Genomic DNA, 27156 nt, shown 5'->3' with positions numbered 1-27156 from the left:
TTTGAATGGACATTAACTTGGCGACTGTATTTCTCTATTTCTCTTAAGTATTAATTGTGTGCATGTACCATCATAAAATTAAGATGTTATTTTTACTACAACATAGTTATTTGTCGTCAAAAAGTGGAGTTTGGGGGTCGGGCTGGGTTCTATTGGAATTAATCCCATATGTTCTGTTATTCACTTAACACGGTTTTCACTACTTAACGCGGGACCCTCTGGGTTCAATTGACCGCGTTAAGTGGGGTACAACTGTATATATATATATATATATATATATATATATATATATATATATATATATATATATATATATATATATATATATATATATATATATATATATATATATATATATATATATATATATATATATATATATGTATATATATATATATGTATGTATATATACATATGTATATATATATATATATATATATATATATATATATATATATATATATATATATATATATATATATATATATATATATATATATATATATATATATATATATATATATATATATTCTTTTTCTAAACCAGTATGCCACAGTAATGGGGAGAACATAATTCCCCTACCTTTACCAATTGTGTATATGGTGTTATGACTGTTAGTTGTAACAATCACTTGAGAAGCTATAGAGTTTCACTGTGTATAAAGTATTTTACTCTTTAAATACCTACAGTATTACAGGAGTTAGGCGTCTGTAAAGAAAACGCGATCAATCTAGCTGCTATCTGTTGTGGGGTGGGTGTCGGCATGTGGGTGACGTCAATCTTCCCTCCAACTATAGGCTATGCGCTGATACGATGTCGCCTCCACTGAATGTCAAATCTTCTGCAATCCCGTATATATGGGGGACTGGCTGATGACACTGGAAATACTGCAATCAACAATCGCAAAACCACAGATGGATCCAGGTGGGGGGTAGTGGGTGGTGGGTGGATAACCGCACTCTTCCCTCCCACTGCGAGTCCGGGCGCGCGGCATGACGAACGTCGGGTGAATCCACTTCACGACATGGGAATAATACTCCACAGAATGGTCAGGCGCTGATAAGACGCTTTCCTGACCCCTTTCACTTGTTGTTAACAGGGATTTCACGTCAACAATAACTCAATTGCGGTTATTGGGAATAATTCTGCACCTCTTGAGGGTGTCAGAGATGAGGAGCACTCACTAAGTATCGTCTCATACGGGATACATTTTTAACACTCGGATTATGTAAAGCATCACTGTTGTGTGTTTTCTGTTTTTCACAAAAACACAGAAGGTCTGATACGACTACCAGTTTGAGAATCCGTACACACCGCTGCCACCTATATGAATCGGCTGTTTTGTCCAATTAACCAGGCCGTTCACATATATTTATTATTTGGGTTTAAGTAACGAAACCCAAACTGTAGTTCCTTGTTTTATTATAAAAGGATTGTATCTATAATTCCTGAGTGTAGATCGACCGTAAGTTCCACTGTATATGAGTGAATGAGAAAGGGACGGTGTTTATGTAATATAAACGTTAGGTCACGTCCTTACGATACAACTTGCTGTGAGCGACTCATGAGTAGTGACCCATCGAGGGAGAACGTCGTTCCCCCTCGAGGGAAGACGGAGCCATCCACTGCGGCTCTCAAATAACGTCTTCCTCTAGTCAAGGATATCAAACTACTGCTCGCTTCAGGTGGCCAGAGAGCCGGCTACTTATGCCTTTACTCAGCATAGTATGACACAGCTTCCCGTGGGCACACCTTATCACGTGCATTGAACATGTCACCTCATAGCCAGTGGAAAGTTACAGGGTGGTGAATCTGAATATAATATCAGATGTATTGACCCATTTATATAATATGTTCTGTTGATGAGACAGGGGCCCATTACAGGGTTAAATTTTTTACTTGTGTATGAAGAAATGTATATTTCCTTTGTGTTTGCCCTTAGGACAATTATTTCTTTTACCTGTAATATTGTATATGTAGACACACACAAATAAATAATAATTGGAAAATCCTTTCACAAATACTCAGAAACAAATTTATTAAAAAATGTGACAGTCTACCCTCAAGTCCATGCTCTATTAATAAAGTAATAGCGCACGGACTTGAGGGTAGACTGTCACATTTTTAAGAAATTTGTTTCTTATTATTTGAGAGTATTTTCCTATTATTATTTATTTGCATTTGTTTTGTGTGTCCACACACACACACACACACATATTTACAATACAGGTAAAGGAAATTACTGTCTCTAGAATGAATGGCTCTCTGTGCCAGCCGCGAAAATGCCGGCAACTTTAAAACTACCCACAGACATTCTTGGGTACATCCAGGGTGTCATCAGCAAATAACCGAGAACCGCGAAGTAAAAATCCGCGAACTTAGTGGGGCATACTGTACCCAAAAAAGTATCATTAGATTTTGTCACTTTAATTTAAAACACTAAACAAAATGCTTTGATACAAGCCTTAATGCATCATCATAAGTAGGTAAGCCTGCTCACCATATCACCTACAGGTACAGATGAGGGAGGATCAGGGAAGGGGGTCATCCTTATATGGCATACTAGAAGCAAGGTATAGGTGAACAAACCACTGACTGATGATTACAATAACATTGAAATATACATTAAATGAAATTTCATTCATAAAGTGTCGCAATCTGCCTACTCCTGTTGTTCATGATACAGTATGTCTAATTTATGAAGGTGACAAAGTAAATAGTACTTGATATTAGAGTAAACAGCTACAGCAATACGCAATATATCAGTCTACATGGGATCTGTCATGTTACTGATATGTAAGATGCATTAGCTTAACACTGAAATATGGTTTCAATTCAAGGGACTTCCAGGCAACAAAACACCCATCCACCTATAGCAAAACATTTGTGATAAGTTTCAGTGACCCTCACATGTAAGATAGGCATGGCATTGGTATCCATTTACAAGATCCACTCCGCATCATATAATATATGATCTGAAGCCTCAGAGGATTCACATAGTTCAAAAACATATATACTCAAAGGTTGCAGATGTACTCGTTGAAAACCCAACCGTTCAGAAACAGGTCAAGTAACATTGCTCGGAAAGCCTCGAGTCACATTGACCTCATGACTAACAATACTTTCTGGGGACTCTTCATGTACTGTCCTGTTTTACTATCTATATCAAAACATTTGCTATCACATGCACTATTCTTTTAACCCTTAGGCCCCGGGTGACGCTCCAGAACGTCCACCTATTTTACCACCATTTTTTTTTTTTTTTGAAAAGTTGATTTTTTTTCACGATTTAACCCGGAGGGGGTGGGGTTTACTACCAGCAGCACCCTAACCCGGGGCTTAAGTGTTAACGTCAGCAGCAGCAGAAGACTAATGTTACTGACAAGAAACCATCAAGCTGCGGCAGGACCATCACCCAGCAGTGAACCATCAGTATCACACTGACTGTAGGATCCCCGTGACAACATGCAACACGTGGCATGTTACCTACAATCTTTGGCTTAATATGACCAATATCAGTTTCATAAGCTATTTGAACACATTTTAATAACCTATTAACACAAATAAAGAGAATCAAGGTATAAGGCAGTAAATTCAATCGGACAATAATTATTTCTGAACTCTCTTATTTGTTGCAAATGTCTCCACACAGAAGAAACTTCTGGGAGTTAGACAACCAAACCCAAGACACACAGATTTACACCTACCTAGACAACACTCAACGGAGATTGTGCGAGTGTTGAAACAAAACTTAATACAGGGAAGAAAATGACTGGTGTCCAAGAATCTCCATTTTTATGAGTTCCAGTATCAAGGGTCTTTACCTGTAGTGAATCTAAATATAAAATGTTAATTGATGTATCAGCATTATATAAACATTTTGATCATGATATATACAGTAGCTATATGTCTCTTTCCTCTTACCTCCTCATCAGCTTCACTAACATATGGATCAAGGCCACATAAAGCCTCATCCACCATCCTGAGAGCTTTCTGTAATGCTTCTTCAAAGCTACGCCCAATACCCATCACTTCTCCAACACTCTTCATAGAACTTCCAATCTATACATACAAGAATTTTAAATTAAGTTTTGATACAACAGTAAACATTGGCAGATTTTGTTTTATGATGGGGGGCATGCACCCCTATTTCTAAAAGTAAACTGTTACCAAATGAATGGAGAAAATTTTAAAATATTATATGAGAGAGAGAGAGAGAGAGAGAGAGAGAGAGAGAGAGAGAGAGAGAGAGAGAGAGAGAGAGAGAGAGAGAGAGAGAGAGAGAGAGAGAGAGAGAGAGAGAGAGAGAGAGAGAGAGAGAGAGAGAGAGAGAGAGAGAGAGAGAGAGAGAGAGAGAGAGAGAGAGAGAGAGAGAGAGAGAGAGAGAGAGAGAGAGAGAGAGAGAGAGAGAGAGAGAGAGAGAGAGAGAGAGAGAGAGAGAGAGAGAGAGAGAGAGAGAGAGAGAGAGAGAGAGAGAGAGAGAGAGAGAGAGAGAGAGAGAGAGAGAGAGAGAGAGAGAGAGAGAGAGAGAGAGAGAGAGAGAGAGAGAGAGAGAGAGAGAGAGAGAGAGAGAGAGAGAGAGAGAGAGAGAGAGAGAGAGAGAGAGAGAGAGAGAGAGAGAGAGAGAGAGAGAGAGAGAGAGAGAGAGAGAGAGAGAGAGAGAGAGAGAGAGAGAGAGAGAGAGAGAGAGAGAGAGAGAGAGAGAGAGAGAGAGAGAGAGAGAGAGAGAGAGAGAGAGAGAGAGAGAGAGAGAGAGAGAGAGAGAGAGAGAGAGAGAGAGAGAGAGAGAGAGAGAGAGAGAGAGAGAGAGAGAGAGAGAGAGAGAGAGAGAGAGAGAGAGAGAGAGAGAGAGAGAGAGAGAGAGAGAGAGAGAGAGAGAGAGAGAGAGAGAGAGAGAGAGAGAGAGAGAGAGAGAGAGAGAGAGAGAGAGAGAGAGAGAGAGAGAGAGAGAGAGAGAGAGAGAGAGAGAGAGAGAGAGAGAGAGAGAGAGAGAGAACCTCTATAAATTCAACTAATTGGGGCAGACCCCAGATTTGTAGGAATGTTACCTACGTGAACCTTAAGCTAAAATGATTGTGGGAATTGGAGATAACACTGCTTATCTGAGCTGTTTAAAGAAAATCAGTTGCTATATTATTATGGCACTTCAACAACTAAGATCTTTAAGTGTATATCAAGGTTATTAAAAGAATTTTACAACAACAATAAAAAAATATACATTTGAAACAGAACTCTCTGGGTTGAAAATCAGACATGTAAGTCTGGTTGTCAACAAGATGATTGTTATTTACTGTAAAGTGTTATGTGTAAGTAACCACAGAATTTGTCTTATGAATAAAGATAAAATTTTATACTGGACAGTACTATAAAGATAAAAATAAGAACAAATAAGTGTAGGAGTATATTGTGTGTGGAAGATGCATTTACCTGGGAGCAGCTGCCAGAGAGGTGGGTGGCTCCCTCCCCCCCCTCTCCCACAAGATTCCTTTAACACTTCTCTATGCAATTCCACCACAATTCTCATATAATTTAGGATCATTTGTTGCCAGGTTAATTAAATATTATCCTAAAAGAGTCAACTTTCCTGAAAAAAAATACCACACTGAACACCATGAGTCATTTGTTTACAAAGAGCAAACAGTTGATCGGCTTACCACAATGTCTGTCTTCAACACTTAGTAAATTAATATAGTACAGTTGTGTATTGATCATCACTGAATAAATACTATTGTAGTGTATTTTTCATCACTTCAAAAGTAATATTGTAGTGTAAATTACTATGTTTCTGCATATACCCTGGTATATTCATTAATCATTTGTCCAAGTGTACAAGTAGCCAAACTGAGTCATCATATAACACTCAAAGGTAGTAAATAAAGTTTTTAAGAAGGTGTCTTCTTATCAAATACTATACAGTGTTTTATAGTGGCACCTGTTGTAATTTAGTCTACTGAATGCTCACATGAACGCATTTTGAGTAAACAACCTTCTGATATAGCTTATCCTTTCATTTTCAAGTCATATTACAAATTACTTACAGTACAGGTGCTCCTCTACTTAAGAACGTTCAACTTACAAACTTTCAGAGATACAAACATCATCACTGAGGGGGGTTACCTGCCAGAACAGGTGTTTAATGTGGATGAGACTGGATTATTTTGAAAAAAATTCCAGATTGAACAAATATTACCTAAGAGGAGAAAAGTGAGCCAGGTTTTAAGGCTGTATTAATGGGTATAGCTGTACTAAATATCCATAATATTTTCATTTCTTACAATATGTTTGGTACCTACAGAAGTAAAGTTGGACTTATGTGAGAGGTTTGAGGCATCCTACTCACTGCGCCATGTGAGGTTTGAACAATAGACCAGGTTCCTTGCAGACTTTACTACTCCAGCTCCAGATGGTGACTGGCAACCGGGCGCTGCCACAGACAAGCTACCACCTCAACACATGGGAAAACATATCGTACGATGGTACTCCATTTCACAATCTCACATCATCCCCCCAAGTTAAAATGAAATGACAATGCACATTTGAACTAACAAAAGGAAAACAAGGCATTCATAAAAAAAACAAAAACAAAGAGACAAGCAGGAAAAAAAATAAAATAAAATAAACTAATTTTACACCAAATACACTACACCACGTAGTCAGCCAACCAACCCGGGGGCCTGCGGCCTCTCCCGGCTGGGAAGGGGACAGGGGTGCGAGCAAGGGGGCGGGTACAGAGGGCACTGCAGAAGGGGGGCCAGGAGGCATAGCGTGATGCACCACCGAAGTGGTAGGCATAGGTGTGGCGCCGCTTCGCAGGTGGCGTCTGTTGCGGATGGACACCCTGCGACTGCCAATCAACCTGACGGCATACTGCCTGTGAGGGCGGGCTTCCACCACTATGCCTGTCCCATCCCAGAGCTTGGTAGCTGCATCCTGCACACACACCTGCGTGCTCACGGCTAGGGGAGCCAGCTGGTGGAACACCTCCCCCCGCGACAGAAGGATCCCGTCCTGGGTTACGGCCAAGCGCACCTCCCTCATACGAAGTGCCCGCCGCAAGTGCTGGTCCACCTTATAGTGCTGTCTGGCCACGGGAACTCCGTCACGGAGCTGGCGGCAGGTGGCAAGTTGGGCGGGCGACTTGTTCACCCCACGCAGAGGCGTGTTCAGGTCCTGGAGGAGGGCCTGGGAAGTCCTATCGCAGTCCAGGCTACCCCCGGGCCCAGTGTTATCCCTGAGGAGCCTCTTGGCAGCCTTGACCCCAGCGTCTGCCCTGCCATTGGACTGGGGGAAGTGGGCAGACGAGAGCCGCACCTCAACCCCCCATGACTTGAGGAAATCTGTCATCTCAAGGCTGGCAAGGTTGGTACCTCCATCCGTGGAGATCTGCTCAGGTGCCCCCCCCACCTGGTGAAGTAACCCTGCAGGCGGGCGATGATTTTTCACCGAGAGGTACGGGCGCAGACAGGCCACTTCCTGTGACTTGTGGGGGCGCCAGTCGCCCGCCAGCACCCTCGACTGATATATTGGGTCGTCCGCAGCTGCTTTGCACATGGTGTCTTCGTCCATAGTGATGCACCCATCCTGATCCAGTGCTGCAATTGTGACTGCACACACTGCAGCGTACAGGTCCTCCTCTTTGTCCATGTCCTCCGCGTCGGGCGCCCCCGAGGGAGGGGAAGCGGGATAGGGCGTCAGCTGCACAGTTCCGCTTCCCTGGCAAATACTTGACCGTGAACCGGTACTGCATGGTCTTCTGCTTGAGCCAGAACAGACGTGGACTCGCCACATCCGTGAGGGCTCGGTCCCCTAGCAAGCCAACTAAGGGGCAGTGGTCCATCACCAGAATGAGGTTCGGGCAGCCAAGGAGGAACAGCCTGCCCTTGCGCAGGCACCATACCACAGCCAGGGCCTCCCCTTCTACTGCAGCGTAGCCGGCCTTGGCTGTGCTCAGATGTCGGCTACCGCACAGAGCCAACCGCCGCCCTCCCCTGCAGGAGAAGGGCATCTCTGGAGAGGCACAGGCACAGTATTGTTGCAGGACGACGAAGCCAATGCCCTCCCTGCTCCAATCTGTGACAGCTGCCGTAGGCCTGGATTTGTCGTAGTACACCAAGCCATCCCTGGCCAACTGACAGATGGTGTCCTGGGCCTGGTGAAATTTGTGCCGCAGCTGGTCGTCCCAATACATCCGCTTGCCCACTGGCTTCTTGAGGAGCTCACGGAAGGGCTCCATCACAGGTGCAGTGGCAAGGAAGGGAGCCAACTGGTTAACCAGGCCGTGCCAGGACCTGGTGTCAGTGATTGATGGCTGATCAGGCATGGGGAAGTCCTTGATGGCTGACAGACATTGGGCAGTGGGCTGGTAGAGGTCCCACCCCAGGAGGAAACCGACAAACCCGGCTTCTCTCCTGCAAAACAAGAACCTTTCTGGTTTCAGTGTGATATCTGTACGAGCGCAGGTGTCCAAAAAATCGTAGGTGTGCCAGAATGACCCCTTCACACTGGAGTCATAGAAGAGAGTGTCATCCACGCACTTGTACTTGCGGGGCACATCCTGAATAGCGTCGTCAAACCTCTTGGTGTAGGCATCTGACGCTGAATAATGTTCCATGGGCGTCCTGCAGTATCGAACACGGCCCCACGGCGTGATGAACGTGATCAGGCGTCTACTCTCCACCACCAACTCCACCTCATGAAATCCCCAGAAGGCATCGGCGACGGCTTTGGATGAGTGCACTGGCGCCCGAGACACCATGACTGCGAACAACTTTATATTTTTTCCGCCTCTGCTAACGGTCGTGTAATATTTCAATGTAATTCTGATCTTTTAAAATTTTGTTTTTGCATAATGTAGTATTACTGATACGTAATTTGTCTTAGTATGTCTTATTGAGGGTAAAAATAAGTATATATTAAATGCATCCTACGAAAGCGTGAATTTGCTACCAGAGTTTAACAGTTGTATAATATTTCTCATAAACTTCCTACGTGCTTATGTTTGAAATAATGAATGTATGTATTCTTATATAATCTAGCTAAATATCTTTCTCATCAGAAACGGTCATCCCAACGACTATGAATAAACTCATTTAGAAATACATCATTACTTCAGGAAAAAATCGGACAGGTTTGCAACAATCTTTTTCACTCAAATCCTAATGAAACACTAATGAATTACAATACTGTAGCTGGTGTAAACAGTGGGAACAGTCCCACCACCGATTGTCTCTCATGAAGCAAGCTTATGAGTTAAAGAAAATACTTACAGTGTGTTTAATATATTACAGTATGTTATAAATAAATAAATAAACAAATAAATATATATACTAGTTCACAATATTGTATAATCGCAGTCATGTACTGAATATTCTATGTAAAAAAATAAAATTTAAATTAATTATTTATAGTGCAGTCACTTCGGACACAAAGACGGGCTATAAGTAGCCTTCTTATCTCCCCTCCATCTCTTACCCTCTGTCAGAGAGAAGATCTTGGTAAATAACTTTTGTTTGTTTATTTTCATTGTTTGTCTAATTTATCATGTTGTATCAAAGTAATATTACTAAAAGTTGTAGACAGCTACCAAACAGGGAGATACTACCACCTGGGAAGATATTGGAAGCATAATGTACAGTATTGTCTAATGGTAGACCCTGCTTCCATATGGCATCACAAAAATTGTGACCAAGTCTTAGGTTGCTGATCTGTCTTTCTGCCTCATTTACACACAATTGCAGTTTCAATTGTTTCTCTTCCTTTGACAACACAACATACATACAATATAATGTTTCTCACCTTTGATCTTTTTTTCATTTTTGCATTTATTTATGGTTGGTTATTTAAAATAAAGCCAATTCACTTCAAGTATTGGCATCAAATTTTACTGGCTGGTGTACAGTAGTGTAAACACTAGTGACTCACTTAAGCATCTGTTATTAAACTGGAACTAATGTCGGTGTCGAGTAAAATTTTTCCATTTACTTGAAATAGATTTACCGATTTATTTGTTTCTTTATTTATTTATAATATACTGTAATATATAAAACACACTGCAAGTATTTTCTTTAATTTATATACTTGTTTCGCAACAAAGGGAGGCTACCATTATACCTGGTAGGTGAAGTTGACCAGACATTTACGGTGATCATTAAGGACCAAACTCCAAATCCGATGACGTGACTTGTGTTCATCATTCTCATCCTAAATTTACCATTGTCGGTAGTTTCAAGAATTAACACAGTCATTTACTGAATATTCTTTGTAAAATAATAAATTTTAAATGAATTATTTGTAGGAGATAAGTATTATGATCAGTAAATATACCGATATGGATTACTGACCACCTCGAACACAAAGACGGCTAAAAATAACCCTACTCTTACAACGGTCACGGCCACTTTCCCTTTCTAGTCTCGGCACTGGCAGATGGGGTGGGGGGTGATAGCTGTGTTTATTACCAGGGTATATTGTTCTTTTACGGTATGTTAAGACAGGTTTATAATACATTTTTATTATTTTAATCTAACAGTAATCTTAATTTTAATCCAGCTTCCCAAACATAAGTTTCAGTATAAAATAATTAGTGGTAGGACCTTGTGAGTGGTTTACGATGTTTTCCATCACCACTCTTGACACACTAAACCACAATATTTAAGAGGTAAGAATTTTATACCTGGTGCTTAAGACGACCCCTAATTTTGGGCTGATTTTTTTAAGGTTCAAATTCTGTCTTATAGGCCGAGATATACGGTAATTAAATCTGATGAGGACTCTGCAAAACTACAGGAAAACCAAAACAAATTTTTGGAATACAGTAGAACGTCAATTTAAAACGAATCAATTTAAGATTATTGATTTAAAGTGACACCCACAATTAAGGACATTGTTTCAATTTAAAGCGAATCTTTCTTATTTTGCGCGAGTCAATCTGGTGCATGATATTTAAAATTTTGCCCCTAATGTTTCTCTGGGCGCACTACACTGTCCTAAGGGCAAAGCTGTACTGTACATGTACTCAAAATAATGTACTAAATGATTACTAAATTTATTGTCAAGTGCAAACTATAGCATGTTTATATTCAAAGTAATCACTATCTTATAAGAATTCCAGCAATGTAAATTATATTCTCCCTGGTCACCTCTGTGACATTTTATAAGCAAAAATTATAAACTCAAGCTAAAGGACATAAATAAACAAATTAATACTTCACCAAACCTTGGCACTAACTGTAAAACATGTCACATGACAAGCCTAGCCACATACAGTGATCCCTAGGTTAACGAGCGCCTCGGTTAACGAGATTTCAGTTTACGAGTTACCTCCCATAAGATTCTTAACTTCGGTTAACGAGCAATCCCTCGGTTAACGAGTTTCTTACGAGCCGACCTCAACATGTGTTCGCTTGCACTTGGCGGTCAACCAGCTGCAGTATTAGTCCGCCAATACAGTATTACCCCGCTTAACAAAGTTTCACTTAACACGATTTCGCATATACGCGGTGCCTCGCCAGAACCGAACTTTCACTTAACGCGGTTCATCTACCCATATACGCGATGAAGTATAATTTTTTTATTTAGCTCATAAAATTCATACAAATTACCAGGCCAGAATATAATTTACATTGCTGGAATTCTTACAATATGATGATCATTTTGAATATAAACATAATAGATTTTGCATTAAACATACAAATTTTAGATATAATGTTTACTCTGAGTAAATATGTTATCTCTTGTGCAAAACATATGACATTTATATTCAAAATATTCCTGGTCTTACAAGGAATCCAGCAATGTCAATTATATTATCCTAACTTTAGTTTGAGGTATTATTTATTACTTAAAAGGTAAATATTCTGGTTTTCCCCACACGTCTGGTAGGGAGGGACCGACCGACCATCTGGCACGGTGTGAAGAATATTTTTTTTTCTTTTATTAACTGAAGATATTTGTTTTAGCTCATAAAATTCATACAAATTACCCGGCCAGAATATAATTTACATTGCTGGAATTCTTACAATTTGATGATCATTTTGAATATAAACATCATAGATTTTGCATTAGACATACAAATTTTAGATATAATGTTTACTCGGAGTAAATATGTTAACTTTTGTGCAAAATATATGACATTTATATTCAAAATATTCCTGGTCTTACAAGGAATTCAGCAATGTCAATTATATTATCCTAACTTTAATCTGAGGTATTATTTATTACTAAATGTTAAAATTTAGTCTTTTCACCCTACATTTCTCTTGTAGGGAGGGTTGGTGGGGGGTGGGGGGTGGGGGGGTGGGGGGGAGGGTTGGGACGGACCGACCATCTGGCGCGGTTGGAAGAGGGGGGGAAGCAAGGTGGGGTACTTTGACAGATAGTGTCGTGAAGAATATTTTTTTTTTTATTAACTGAAGATATTTGGTTTAGCTAATAAAATTCATAGAAATTACCCGGCCAGAATATAATTTACATTGCTGGAATTCTTACAATTTGATGATCATTTTGAATATAAACATCATAGATTTTGCATTAGACATACAAATTTTAGATATAATGTTTACTCTGAGTAAATATGTTATCTTTTGTGCAAAATATATGACATTTATATTCAAAATATTCCTGGTCTTACAAGGAATCCAGCAATGTCAATTATATTATCCTAACTTTAGTTTGAGGTATTATTTATTAAAATCCTGTGGTTTCCCCCCCAAAATTTCTCAGAGAGGGAAGAGCCAGCAGTGTAGTGTGAGAAGAGGGGGAGGGAGTTGAGTCCATTATTTGAATGGACATTAACTTGGTGACTGTATTTCTCTATTCCTCTTAAGTATTAATTGTGTGCATGTACCATCATAAAATTAAGATGTTATTTTTACTAGAACATAGGTATTGTGTCCGAAAAAGTAGAGTTTCGGGGTCGGGCCAGTCTCTATTGGAATTAATCCCACATGTTCTGTTGTTCACTTTACGTGGTTTTCACTTAACACGGTACCCTGTGGGTTCAATTGACCGCGTTAAGCGGGGTACTACTGTACAGTAATCGGTTCTAGGGCTTAAATTCCTTACTATTTTAGTAAATATCAAGAAGTTTATACTATTCAATAATTTTAAAAGTTTAGTATTAAATTTTTTAGTCATTTTAACAATTATTGAACATAATTGAAGGTAAAGTCACTAATTTTATGCGCGCCATCCAGCCTTTTAACACACCAAACAAGCGTTAGTCTCTCTCTGTTTTCAATGAATGTAACATCTTGCTTGAGACTCTTCAACTAAACCCTTTTTTCTGTTTCCAAGCAAATTATTGGTCATTTTGAAATTTATTTTACATATTGACAATATATAGCGCAGTGCAGTGTTATTTTAAAGAAAATATTCTTTATTTACACCTAGTTTAACCTTAAAAACACGTGTTGACATTGTTTGAATCCAGCATGGGGCCCAAGAGATCAAGAAAAGCGATTTCAATCCAAACCAAGCAGGAAATTACAAAAAAACATGAACAAGGCATTAGAACAAATGTGCTATGCAAAGAATATGGCATGTCGACATCAACTGTGTCGACAATTCTTGCACAGAAAGACAAATTTAAAGAAGTGAAAGTGAGAGACAAATCTACAAGAGTGTTTAAAAGTAGATCCCTAATTGCAGAAACTGAGAGGTTACTTCTCATCTGGATTAGGGAAAAACAGATGAAAGGTGATTCAATTTCTACTGAATTAATTTGTGAAAGAGCCAGGGAGATTTACGAACATTTAAAGACAGATCAACCTGGTTCTTCAGGCACAGAATTTGAAGATTTTCGGGCCAGCAAAGGCTGGTTCGAAAAATTTAAGAAAAGAAGTGACATATTCAGTGTTGTTAGGCATGATGAAGCTGCTACTGCTGATAAGGAAGGGGCAGCAAAGTTTTTAAGTAGAATTTAAAGAGCTGATGGAAGAAGAAAATTATCTTCCACAGCAAGTGTTCAATGTGAACGAAACTGGGCTGTTCTGGAAAAAGATGCCCAAAAGTACATTCATCACCAGAGATGAAGCCTCTTTACCTGGGCATAAACCCATGAAAGACCGTCTCACTCTATTGCTTGGTGCCAATGCTTCAGGGGATTTCCGACTGAAGCCTATGCTTGTCTACCACTCTGAAAACCCCAGGGTGTTCAAGCAACATAAATTGGTAAGAACAACGCTTGGAGTTTATTGGAAGTCCAACCGTAAGGCATGGGTAACAAGACAGCTCTTTAATGAATGGCCTGTTGATGTGTTTTGCCCTTCTGTCAAGAGCTACCTAACCACCAATAAACTCCCTTTAAAGGCTCTTCCCCTCATGGATAATGCTCCTGGTCATGACCCTGAACTTGCCAGAACTTTGGAGTATCAATTTAACTTTGTGAAAGTGTTGTTTTTGCCTCCCAACACTACATCAATCATACAGCCAATGGACCATTATGTGATCAGCAACTTCAAGAAGTTGTACATGAAGAAAATGTTTAGGTGTCATCAGGCAACTTCCAATGATCTGGAACTAACACTGAAACAGTTCTGGAAGACACAATTCAACATCCTGTAGGCTGCAAAATTGATTGCATCATCATGGCAAGAAGTCTCCACTAGATCCCTCAATTCTTCATGGAAAGCACTGTGGCCATCAGTAGTCCATGATTTTGAGGGATTTGAGGAAGAAACAGAGTTGGACCAGGAGATTGTGTCCATTGATCAGTCATTGGGCCTTGAAGTGGAAGAGGATGATGTCGAAGAGCTTGTGATGTCTCATGAGGAGGAACTTACTCCTGATGACTTGAAGCAACTGGATGAGATGTTAGAGGCTGACAGTGGTGAGGAGGAAATTGAAAGTGATGACCATATGTCACTAAAGAGTTGAAAGATGTGATTTACCACTGGGAGAAGTTCAGGGAACTGGCTTCAAAGCACCTAGATGTGGAAAAAACTGAACTAACTTTGTGTCATGTTGAGGACTCAATGGTCTCCTTCTTTAAACATAAGTTAATGGTGATGAGGAGAAATGCCCCACAGACCACAATTGACACTTTCTTCAGTAAAAGCAGAGGGAACAAGATGCTATCCCTCAGCCTTCCACTTCAAGAAGGAGAGAGGATGTTCATGGTGGAGAAAATGTCAGTCCAGAGGTTCCTGACATTTTAATGGAAGGTGACTCACCTTCCAAGAAGCAGTAAAATGCTTCTCCTCCACTTCCTTCTCTTCTCCCTTCTCCTCCTCCACCTCCCACTTCAAATTCACATCAGCATCATCATCCAGGAGCCTTCTACATACACACCTCAAGGTAAGTGTCAATTTCTAACATTTTTGTTGAATTTAGGCAATTTTCGGTGAGCTGGAACCAATTACCCAAAAACCCATTGAAACAATGGTTTCGGTTAACGAGCAACCTGCTGGAACGGATTGTGCTCATTAACCGAGGGACCACTGTACTTCACTCGACCTTCGGCAAAAACTGTTAAACATGTCACTGTCACTTCCCTCCCCTTCCTCCCTCCCCCCACCCCCATCTCCCAGCTAGGGTTTGGTGTTTTAGGCTTAAAGTTTTTATCTTATATAATGTCACAGACTAAAGTTTGGAGAATATAATTTGTATTGCTGGAATCCTTGCAAGACAGTGAATAATTTGAATATAAACGTCAAATTAATCACTATCTTATAAGAATTCCAGCAATGTTAATTATATTTTCCCATGTCAGTATGGCGACATTTTATAAAAGAAAAACTTAAAGTCACTCTTAAGGACAGATAAATAAATAAGCACTAGACCTTGGCATTAACTGTCAAACATATCACCCCCCCCCCCATCTTACCAGCCAGTAAACAGACCATTTTGCATCCCTTAATTTTAGCTGTGTTGATCTATGAGTGTTTGTTTTAACAGAATACTACAAAAAACAATGTTTTGTTTATTCTAGGAGATGGGTTGAGGTGCATCTTGGTAGACTCTCAGTCTTTTTAGTGTTTTGTGTTTCTCTCAAGTACCAAACTAAATTATTCCATTAAAACAACACTTCGATTTAGGTTTAAAGCGACCTCTCTTGGAACCTATCTCGCGCTATATTGAGATGTTCTACTGTAGTCTGGAAAATGGTAGATGAAATCCAATGTGGACAAATGTAAAGTACTTAGTCTAGGAGATGTAAACAGAGAAACCAAATACCAGATGAACAACTATGTTGTAGAGAAATCCGACTGCGAGAAAGATTTAGGAGTAATGAGAAGTAGGAACCTTAAACCAAGTAAACAATGTGTATTTGCTCGAAACAAGGCTAACAAAGTACTTGGGTTCATACAAAGGAGTGTTAGTTACAAGACTAGCGAGGTCATCCTAAAACTATATCTTGCACTTGCAAGACCTCACTTGGATTATGCAGTTTAATTCTTGTCACCGTACTACAGAATGAATATAGAATCCCTAGAACGAATTCAGAGGAGAATGACAAGATAATCCCGGGCATTAGGAACCTTGAGTACAGAGACAGGTTAAAACATCTTAATTTGCACTCCCTTGAGAGACGTAGAGTGAGGGGCGATATGATCGAGGTTTATAAATGGAAGTAAGGGCTAAACAAAGGTGACATTACAAAGGTACTCAAACTATCCAACCAGGAGCGAACTCGTAACAATGGTTTTAAATTAGAAAAATTTAGATTTAGGCGCAAAATAGGTAAACATTGGATTGGAAATAGAGTAGTGGATGAGTGGAACAAGTTACCATACATCATCATTAATTCGAATACACTGGATAGTTTCAAACATACAGTAGGTTGGAAGGAACAATTTTCCAAGAAATTTTCAATTCCGGCTGTCGGAGAGTCCGGGTATGAGGGATTCTGGCTAACGGAGATATTACTACGTACACTGGACGTTATTGTATAAATATCTGTTAGCCAGAATCCCTCTTAGCTGAAACTCTCCAATAGCCGGAATTTAAATTTGCTCGAGATTTGCTGGCAAAATTCTCTCAATTCCAGATTTGGGAACAAATTACGAGGTTGTAAATTGGAGGCATTTTATGAAATCCCCCCCCCCTAAAAAAAATAATAATAAAATAAAATCTGGAAAATCTCTCCCAATTATTATTTTTTGGTCTGGGAGCAAATTAAGATTATGAAATAATGTGCAATTACAGTCCATACTTCACTTTAACGACTAATTGGTACCACAAATACGGTCGTTAAAGTGAAAATCGTTAATGTGTTGTGTATACGTAGTTTACATGCTAAATGAGTCAATTGGTACCAGCCCTCAGACTCTTTCACCCCCCCTCCCATGTTACAACCACATATTCACACACATTAATACTGCATGTAGAGTTAGTAACTAATAATAACTAACCTTTAGACAACCACTGAACTGCTTAATGAGACTGTTTGTCATCATCCGAGGCAGGGGAGTGGTGTTAGTGCCCCCCCTGCCCCCACACTCTCACACCATGCTGCTTCCCCACCACCACCTGATCCTTTAGTCTCACACGCTCTGATCAAAACAAACCACCCCGCTACCTGACGTCATCAAGATGGCCGCCCAGAGTGACTATCAACTTGCCTACTGATTTTTATTGTGTTGAAACATATCATTAATGTGCCGAGGTGTTGCATTTCATTACTGTCATTATTGTGATGAATTGTTAATGTGAAACACATTAAGTGAAGTATGTACTGTACCGGAAAAATAAGAAAAAAATCTCTCCACAGCCTTTTGCTCTGGGCCTGGGGACAAAAGGTCTGGGCGTTATGATTGATTGCATCATGCTTAGCTGCTGGGGAGTCCTCTATAATCTATACATTTCATTTTGTTTATTTATATTGTGTCATTTTTTACAGCATTATCAATATATTATAAACAGTACAGTGGTCCCTCGGTTAACGAACGGTTCGATTAACGAAATTTCGGTTAACGAATTACCTCCCATAAGGATCTTCAATACGGTAAACGAACAAAACTCCAATTAACAAAATCCTAACGAACAACAAGTTTTGTTGTGAGCATCAGCTGATCAGCTGATGGGCTAGTCTGCCAATTCAGTAATCTGTTCTATGTTTACATTTGTTTCCAGTGGAGTAAATATCAAGAAAGTTGTGCTCTTAATATTTTTGCATTTTTTTATATTAAAATTATTAGTCATTTTAAAATTCAGTTAACATATTGATAATATATGCAGTACAGGGAACTAGTTTCTTGTGCGCCCATCAGCCTCTTGACTCGGCCACCAGGCTTCAATTTGGCTTTGTTGACAGTGGAGTGAATATCGATTTTCTTGGCGTCTTGAATATTTTTGCATTTTTACATTGAAATTATTGGCCATTCTGAAATTTAGTTAACATATTGAAAATATATAGCGCAGTGCAGTGTTGAGTTAAATAAAATAATCTTGAATTACACCTTGTGAACTTAAAATTTTATTGGTGAAATTACTGCATCAAGCATGGGTCCCCTGAAAGGTGATTTCTCCTCCATCCCCACTTCCTTCTCTTCTCCCTTCTCCTCCACCCTCACTTCTAATTCCCATCATCATCAACAACCAGGAACCTTCTACAACATAAACACCTCAAGTGTATTTTACTGCATTTTTTTTTTTTTTTACTTTTTATGTAACTTTTCTGTGAGCTGGAACCAATTACCCAATATCCCATTGAAACAATGGATTCGGTTAACAAAATTTTCGGTTAATGAACGACTCTGGAACGAATTGTTTGTTAACCGAGGGACCACTGTACTGTACATTACATGTATTCGACAATTTCCTAATATTTGTTCATTTTCTGTTCACTTTTTACACCTGGCCATGCCTTGGTTGCCACAAAATAATCTATTTACAGTACAAATACTGAGTAAACAAATATTTTTAAATGTACATACAGTACTAAATAAATGTAACGGCCAGGTGAGCTGAAGCGAGGGGTGAGGTGATGAGGCAGGTGGTGAGGTGATATGACAAGACTCACACACAGAACACACATTAACATTACTACTAAACAATAAAAACATTTTACATTATAATTTCTATTTTAAAATTAATTGATACATGATGGCTCAACAGGGCTACTTTTGCACTTAGATAACTGATCAGTGAATAAACCAGGGCATATAGAAATGCATTTTACACTACAATAATATTTATTATGTTTTGAAAAATATGCTACAATATTATTTACCAAGTGCCCAAGACAGATCCTGTGTTAAGCAGCGACAACAACGGTGCACGAGAGATGGTGAGTGTTGGCAACATTATAAGGGAGAGTGGTGTCAGAGGGAACAATCAGCTGTTTACTCTGTAAACAAGACACTGAGAATATCCTTTGGCATAATATCTCATCTGGGATTGACCGTGGGATTTTTGGGGGAAAATTAATTATTTTTTGATGTTTTATTAGCTAATTATTTCCATTTAAATTAATTGAACTATAACTCAGGATTTGAAAGAGGTATCCACAAATTTAAGAACACTAATTTGTTCTTCGTGAATTATAGAGACTCCACTGTAAAACCTCACGCACTCAAACTTTAATTGCATGGGACAAATACTTACTAGAGAAAATGAAAAGGTTCTTCTAAAAAAATGTATTATCTAAAATACAACATAGGATAGCAGAACAGTGGTTATAATTATCAAGATGTACATAATGTAGGGAAGGGAAGTGTACTGCGGTTACAAATGTTTGATTACACGGTTATGGATTCTCCGATGCAACTCTGAATCCAGTGAGGTAACATAATATTGTAATTTGCTTTTTCTGTACCCAAATAGTCAAAATCAACTGAAGATAATATAAACCCAATTGTATTATTATAATCTCTGATCAAAAGGCATTAAATATTTTACATTAAAGAATATACTGTAGATACTATCTATCAAATTTTACACAATAAAAGATATAATAATTTTAATTATATGAATGCCAACCACTTTTTTTTTACCTTTGTAGACACTCTATTAAATTTGGAGAGATCCCAGCGAGGCACCTTCACAACACAGTAGTCTAAAGATGGCTCAAAGCAGGCAGTAGTCGAAGCTGTTACTGAATTCATCAGATCAGGAAGAGCTCTTCCTAAGGCAAGCTTAGCTGCTATATAGGCTAAAGGATACCCAGTAGCTTTAGATGCTAAAGCAGATGACCGAGACAGACGAGCATTCACCTAAAGGAAGATGAGGAAATTAAGATTACCAATTTAATACTCCTTAATTATTCTAAAGGGTGACCCACAAATTCCCATCAAGACGGTACGAGCCAAACAACCTTATACACAGCTTACATATTTACATATCTAGCATGTTCAAAGATTAGTTCTGTACTTATTCATCATTGTCATGCCTCATACTTTCAATGAATCTCTGAAGGAGCCAGTACAGTGGTTCATTATACAAAAAATTAAATAAATAATCAGTTGAATTCTGATGCAGTAAATCCCTGCTATATCAAGGTCATGGTTATCACAAATCACATTTCACAATAAAATAATTACAGAACACATATTTTTATAGCAGTGGGGTGCTCTGCTTATCACAGTCTGTAATACACCCAGTCTTCGTTTTGAATATAAGCACACATACAGTACTGTTCTGTGCACTTTAATTTCCCTGTTAATACAGTATTTATAGAGTATGACTTGTTTTATAATTCACAGGAAAAATATCAAATCACTGTAACTACTAAATGGGATGCAAAATTGGATCAAGTCTAAACAAACAAATAATACTATGTAATCGAACCATGACGACAATTGGATTTAATAGGTGGGAGGAAAACACAGGGTTGAGCTGACTTTTTGGGCTACACAGAACCCATCTTCAGAAAGAATAAAGCAGGTGGAGGAAGGCAGGGATATATGTACCCTGGGTGCACCTCACCTCTTCTCGTGTCAGAGCCAATTGGGTTTGTTAGGGAAATAAAGACAGTCAGCTCAACCCTGTATTTACCTCCCACCAATTAAATAATGCTATAATTGTGCATAAACAAATTATAAGTAATGATTTTCTAAAATTAAGTCGGAGTACACAACATTTTATGGCATTTAAGGTGCACTTTATTGTCTGAAAAATGGCTAAAATAATAAGCCTGCATCCTGAAGTTGCTGTCTCCTATAGCCTAATGAATCTCCCAGTTGCTGTCTCCAGGAGGCTAAATTCTACCTAGCCCAAATCCAGACTTAAAAATATGTTATTGCTTACTTAAACACATTATAATTACCCCCTGTACTTTTAATTAAATAAAAAAAAATTATTGTAAATATAAAAGCTGGATTTATAACTACTGTACTGATGATGATAACCTGAGATAATTATCGTCTGTACAGCAGGCACCCAACTCTTTAGAGCTGAGCTGTATCCATTTCTGAACCCTTACAAACAATAGGACAGGCAATGAATGTTATGCGATGGGGCTAGAGACCTCAAAAAGCCATCACTAATTGATCAATCATACTGTACAGTAAAACCCCCATAATTCATACTCCCTTAATTCTGAATCCCCCACAATTTGTAATGTTTTGCTGTTACGAAATATGTTAAAAATTCCGTAATACAGTAAGATCTCATATTTCGAGCGATTTCATTTTGCGTTTTTGAATTTCGCACGCACTACGTAATGTAACCAAGTCTTATATTTGGTGTAAAATATCGTGAATTTTGCGAGATCCAGCCAGCCGAAAGCGAGATCCAGCCACCTGAAAGCGAGACACAGCCAGCTAAATGCAAGATCCAGCCAGCTGAATGCTGGCCACTGTCTTGAATGACATCACAGCCCTCATACCAGTTACAGTCATTTCTGCTACAAAGAGTGTTTTGTCAAGGCGAATTGGTTTCAACGTGATTAATGAATAGGGGAACGCTGTTTGCAAAATGCGAACTTTTGCATATGTGTCGAATACACTACGACCCTCTCTAATGTTACCCACTTTCAGTATCTGGCTCCCACCTGTCCACCACTGCAGACATCGATGAAGAGATTCAACATCAGATCAAATGTGCATCTCGAGCCTTTAGCAGACTCTGTACCCGTGTCTTCAGCTGTAAGGAGCTATATAGCAGTGAGACATGGGTCACATACAGGAGGCACCTCAAGGCACTTGAAAACTTTCACCAATGTAGTTACGTTCCATCCTCCAAGTTCACTGGGAAAACACGAGAACAAATGCCAGTATTCTCGCTGACATCAAGTGTAGGAACATCGAGGCTACCATTATCTATGAACAACTACACTTGACTGGCCATGTTATCTGCATGGACGACAGTAGACTGCCAAAGCAGCTACTTTACAGTCACCTAACGAATAGTAAACGTAACGCCAGCGGGCAACTGAAAAGGTAGAACGATAGTCTTAAGACAAAAACTGAAACGACGCCAAATCGACCCCCTCACCTCGGAGACAATTACTCTACACCGTAACGCTTGGAGGAGCACCAAATGAGGTGTCAAAACTTTCGAGTTGGCCTGACTGCAAACCGAGGCAGACAAGCGTCAATGCTGGAAAGATGCTGCTGCCGCCCCTCCTGCACTAGATGTAGCCCTCTACATGTGCAACATCTGTGAACAACTCTGTTGGTTCAGTATTGGCCTCTCTAGTCACATCAGAACTCACCAACAAAGGTGACATCCTTAATAATTCATATCATTTTATCATAGCTGGATGATCTTCACACTCGATTCCGAGTGACAGCAAAGTGGAATACACTACTTACAATACTTTTCTTTTTCCACACAGACTATGGCAAAATATCGTGTTTTCTACTTACTAGACAAACGTGAGGAGCAAATTTGTGGTTCTAAACTCCCATCTGGTGGCAAGTATTGGGAGTTTTCCTTCACCACCAAGTGGATTTGAAGGAGAGTGTAAAGTTAGTATGGAGTGAGGTGGAAACTTTTTGAATGACAGCAAAGATTCCCACAAAAAGAAAAGATCACATTATTGAGAAGATCCTTGCACTTCACCAAGAGTGGAAGGGGCTAAAAAAGAACAAGTCCCAAAAAAGCAAAATGCAAACGGAGAAGGAAGAGGCATTCAAGCTACGACTTCGAGATATGTTTGATGCAGCACATGCTGATGCTCTTCCCTTGATAAAGAATGACGAAGATCAAGCTTTTCTCTTAGCCCAGGAAGAAGAGCAACAATGGATTCTGTTTCTTTGGTCACAAATAGGAAGGACGAGACAGCAGCACAATGGAAGATGGCAGAGGAGGAAAGGAGAAGAAAGGTACTCAAGGAAGCTTCAACTTCCTCCGAAATGGTGGAACTGGCAATTTCCTCTTCTTCAACCTCAACAAATGAAGAAACATCTGCTGGATAAAAACTCAAGAGCGCCAACTAGAGCAAAGAGGGTGCAGAACGTCATCTCTCCAGGACTTGCTGCCACCTAAGATAGGTCCAAAATGACGGGGAGGATGGAAAGTCCATTTGGATATCCCCCATATGAGTGAGATACCCCTAACATTATCCGAGATTTGATCGTAATTTTTACAGTGAACAATATTTATCAGCGATGTGACTAGGTCTTGTGGCGAAAAAATAAAATGAGCTGGGGGTCCGGGCAAACACCTACCCAGGAAGTTTTCACCATATTTAACTTTATTTCTCATTGTTACTCATTTCGTGAATACCTAATAGTTAAAATACACAGTACCCAAAATCAAACATGTATGTTTACTGCAACTATATTTTTCATGAATATAGTCTTAATAATTCCTTTATAAATTTTAGTTGCTACTAAACTTGAATTTGTTTTATATTTTTAATTGTGCACCATTAATGAGAGAAGATAAACTAAAAGGGAAGCTTTTTTTTGCACTGTATTGTGAGAATTCAAAATTTAATACTTACCAAAGGGATTTATCTCTAATCCACCAGCAACTGGGGTGACCTCCTGGGGGACACACACATACACATGTCCTTCACCCCTGACCACCTGTGGGAGGGGAGGGGGGGACACACACACATGCCCCACAACCCTGACCTTCTGGGAAACACACACACATGCCCTACAACCCTGACCTTCTGGGAGACACACACACATGCCCTACAACCCTGACCTTCTGGGAGACACACACACATGCCCTACAAACCCTGACCTCCTGGGAGGACACACACACATGCCCTACAGCCTGATGACCTCCTGGGAGAGACACACACACATGCCTAAACACTGACCTGCTCCTGAGAGAAGGGACACACACACACACACACACACACACACACACACACACACACACACACACACACACACACACACCCTGACCTTCTGGGACACACACACACACACAAGTCCCAGCAGATGTGGAAGCATTATGGGTACGTGTTGTGCCACGGGCCCACCCGCGCAACACTGCTTCCATCATAATCTGTGTGGCATACCATCCGCCTCGCTCACCCACCAGAGACACTCTTATCAATCATCTCATCACCACCTCAGACCACCTCAGAGTTAGGTACCCATGTGCCAAGTTAGTATTATGTGGGGACTTTAATGAAATTGACACCACTGATATCCAGGACCAGCTATCACTATCACAAGTTGTGACCTTCCCCACACAAGGTCAAAATACCCTTGACCTTATCTTAACTGACTTAGCGGACCAGTACCAACCACCTCAACCAATGCCTCCTATCGGGTGTAGCACACACTTATCAGTGCTCTGGTCCCCAGCTGCCACTCCCACTCAAGTACAGAGACCCTACATCAAGACCTACAGGCCGATTACTGACTCTGCAGTGCGCCTCTTCGGGCAGTGGATAGTTCACCATCCCTGGACTGAAGTACTTAGCGTGGATGAAGTGGAAACCAAATGGATAAATTATACCAACATCACCACGGAAGCTCACCACCACTTCTTCCCCGAGAAGTCCGTCAGATCTCACCCAGCTGAATTGCCCTGGATCACACCTCGGATCAAAAGACTTATGCAACAGAGAGACAGAGCCTTTCATCTCAATGACCACATCCGCTACAGGTCCCTTCGCAACCGAGTCATCCGCACTGCAAAGAAGTCCCACTACCCAACCAAATTACAACACCTGAAGCAGACCAACATCAGTCAATGGTATGGTAAGCTTAAAGAACTCTGTGGACTAAACAATAAGACACACCCCCTCCCCTTCCTTAGCCATCTCACTAATGTTGACGCAGCTGAGCAAACAAATAACCATTTCGCTACTATATATGCCAGACGCTCCCCCGGCTTGACACAACCACTCTCCCTGCTTACCTACCAGCCCCCCTTCCCACTGACTTAGTAGAAGAATTTGAAGTAGCAAAATGCCTGGACAAACTAAAATTAAAACGCTCTACCACCCCCATTGACTTACCAATGAAACTCTTCAAGGAGTTCTCCCCAGAGCTTGCTAAACCCCTATGCTCCATCATCAATGCTTCTCTCAGTCAAGCCAGATGCCCAGCTGACTGGAAGACCTCTTATGCATCACCAGTGCCCAAGTCAACCAGCCCACAATCCTTAAATCAGCTACGACCTATTGCAATCACCCCAATACCCAGCCTAATCTGTGAAAGTTTTGTGTTTGACTGGGCTTATGCTGATATTGCAGGAGTCGTAGACCCTCAGCAATTTGGCAACATGAAAACTTCCTCCACCACTCACTGTCTTGTCAGCTTTCTCGATTACATATACCGCCATCTCGAGAAACGAAAAACGTCTGTAGCTGTCGCCTTCATTGATTTCACTAAAGCATTCGACCTAGTCGACCACAATATAATCATCAAAAAAGCTATTGACCTCGGGCTTGGGAGAAGTCTTATACCATGGCTTACAGACTTCCTCAGTGACCGACGCCAAGCTGTACGCTTCCGAGGGGCTGTCTCCACCTTTCAGTCACTCACCTGTGGCGTCCCCCAAGGCACCAAGATGGGACCACTCTCCTTCCTTATGCTCATCAATGATGCCCTAAGAGAAACCCCTGCTCGCTGGAAATATGTCGACGACTCCACCATTGGGATCAGCGTCAACAATTCTGCTCCCAACTATACCGCCCTTCAAGTTTATTGAACAGTCTCCAAAACTGGGCCACCAACAACCGCCATGTCACCATCAACCATACCAAGACATGGTTATGCACATCAACCTCTCTTTCCGACATTGTCCACACTCCTTCCATTACTCTAGGTCGAACACACTCCAGGTTGTAGATTCACCCAGCTCCTCGGCGTCACCATAGACAACAACTAAATTGGAAACCTGCGTCAGTGGGGATTGTCAAATCCTCCAGTTTCCGTCTCCACCTCCTCCGCCGACTCAAGTCCTGGGAGTTCCTGCACCCGAGCTCCTCAGTGTTTACACAACATTCATACTTCCCAAGCTCACCTGTGCCTCCCCCACCTGGTCTTCCTCCCTAAATGCCACACAACGTAAACACCTAGAAAAAGTGCAAAAGAGGGCATGCAAGATTATTCTCTCCCCTTCCTACTCCACATATCAAGAAGCGCTCAAGACACTGACCCTTTCGACTCTCACTGACCATCACCACGACCACATCTGCAAATTTGGTAAGAAGCTTCTACACCAACCTCGACACCGGCTCCTACTACCACCTGAGATCCCTAGCCTGAGAATTGCTGTTCAACACCACAACCGCATCCAGCCCATACGTGCACGAACTGATCGCTATAAGAACAGCCCAGTCCCAACCATTGTAAAAATTATCAATAACTTGTAATAGACCAGTGTATTCACTCCCAGTAAACACTACTCCTTGCACTGTCACTATGTTGAAATGCACTGTAGTTTGAGCTTTTCCCCATCTAGTTATTATATATCTTATTTATATCACTTATGTTACTTGTATATTATTTGTAATTCGAAACCCATTCCCCAAATATGTAACTGTATATTTTCAGCCCTACAAGCAAGCCTTTCAATAAAACCGCACTTAATTATTATTATTATTATCACACACACACACACACACACACACACACCCTGACCTCCTGGGACACACACATGCCCTACAGCACTGACCACCTGGGACACATGCCCTACAACCCTGACCTCCTGGGACACACGCAACACACACATGCCCTACAACCCTGACCTCCTGGGGAAAACACACACACACACACACACACACACACACACATGCCCTACAACCCCAACCTTCTGGGACGGACACACACACACACCCTGACCTCCTGAGGACAC

At 40.5% G+C, this 27156-nt stretch overlaps 1 protein-coding gene across 1 annotated transcript in view; it reads right to left on the bottom strand.

The window, feature by feature from the left end:
• LOC121859232 (CAD protein-like) overlaps positions 1-27156 on the bottom strand; it is a gene marked incomplete at its 5' end in the record, with an annotated part of 317185 nt that overhangs the window by 87103 nt on the left and 202926 nt on the right. The window contains 2 exon segments of the mRNA XM_042355968.1: positions 3925-4062; positions 19935-20153. Of these exon segments, the coding sequence (XP_042211902.1) occupies positions 3925-4062; positions 19935-20153 (357 nt within the window).

Source organism: Homarus americanus, unplaced genomic scaffold (genome assembly GCF_018991925.1).
Source record: "Homarus americanus isolate GMGI-L3 unplaced genomic scaffold, GMGI_Hamer_2.0 scaffold36188, whole genome shotgun sequence".
Classification (NCBI taxonomy): Eukaryota; Metazoa; Arthropoda; class Malacostraca; order Decapoda; family Nephropidae; genus Homarus; species Homarus americanus.
The sequence above is the reverse complement of the archived record's forward strand: the minus strand, read 5'-3'. Positions and strand labels throughout refer to the sequence as shown.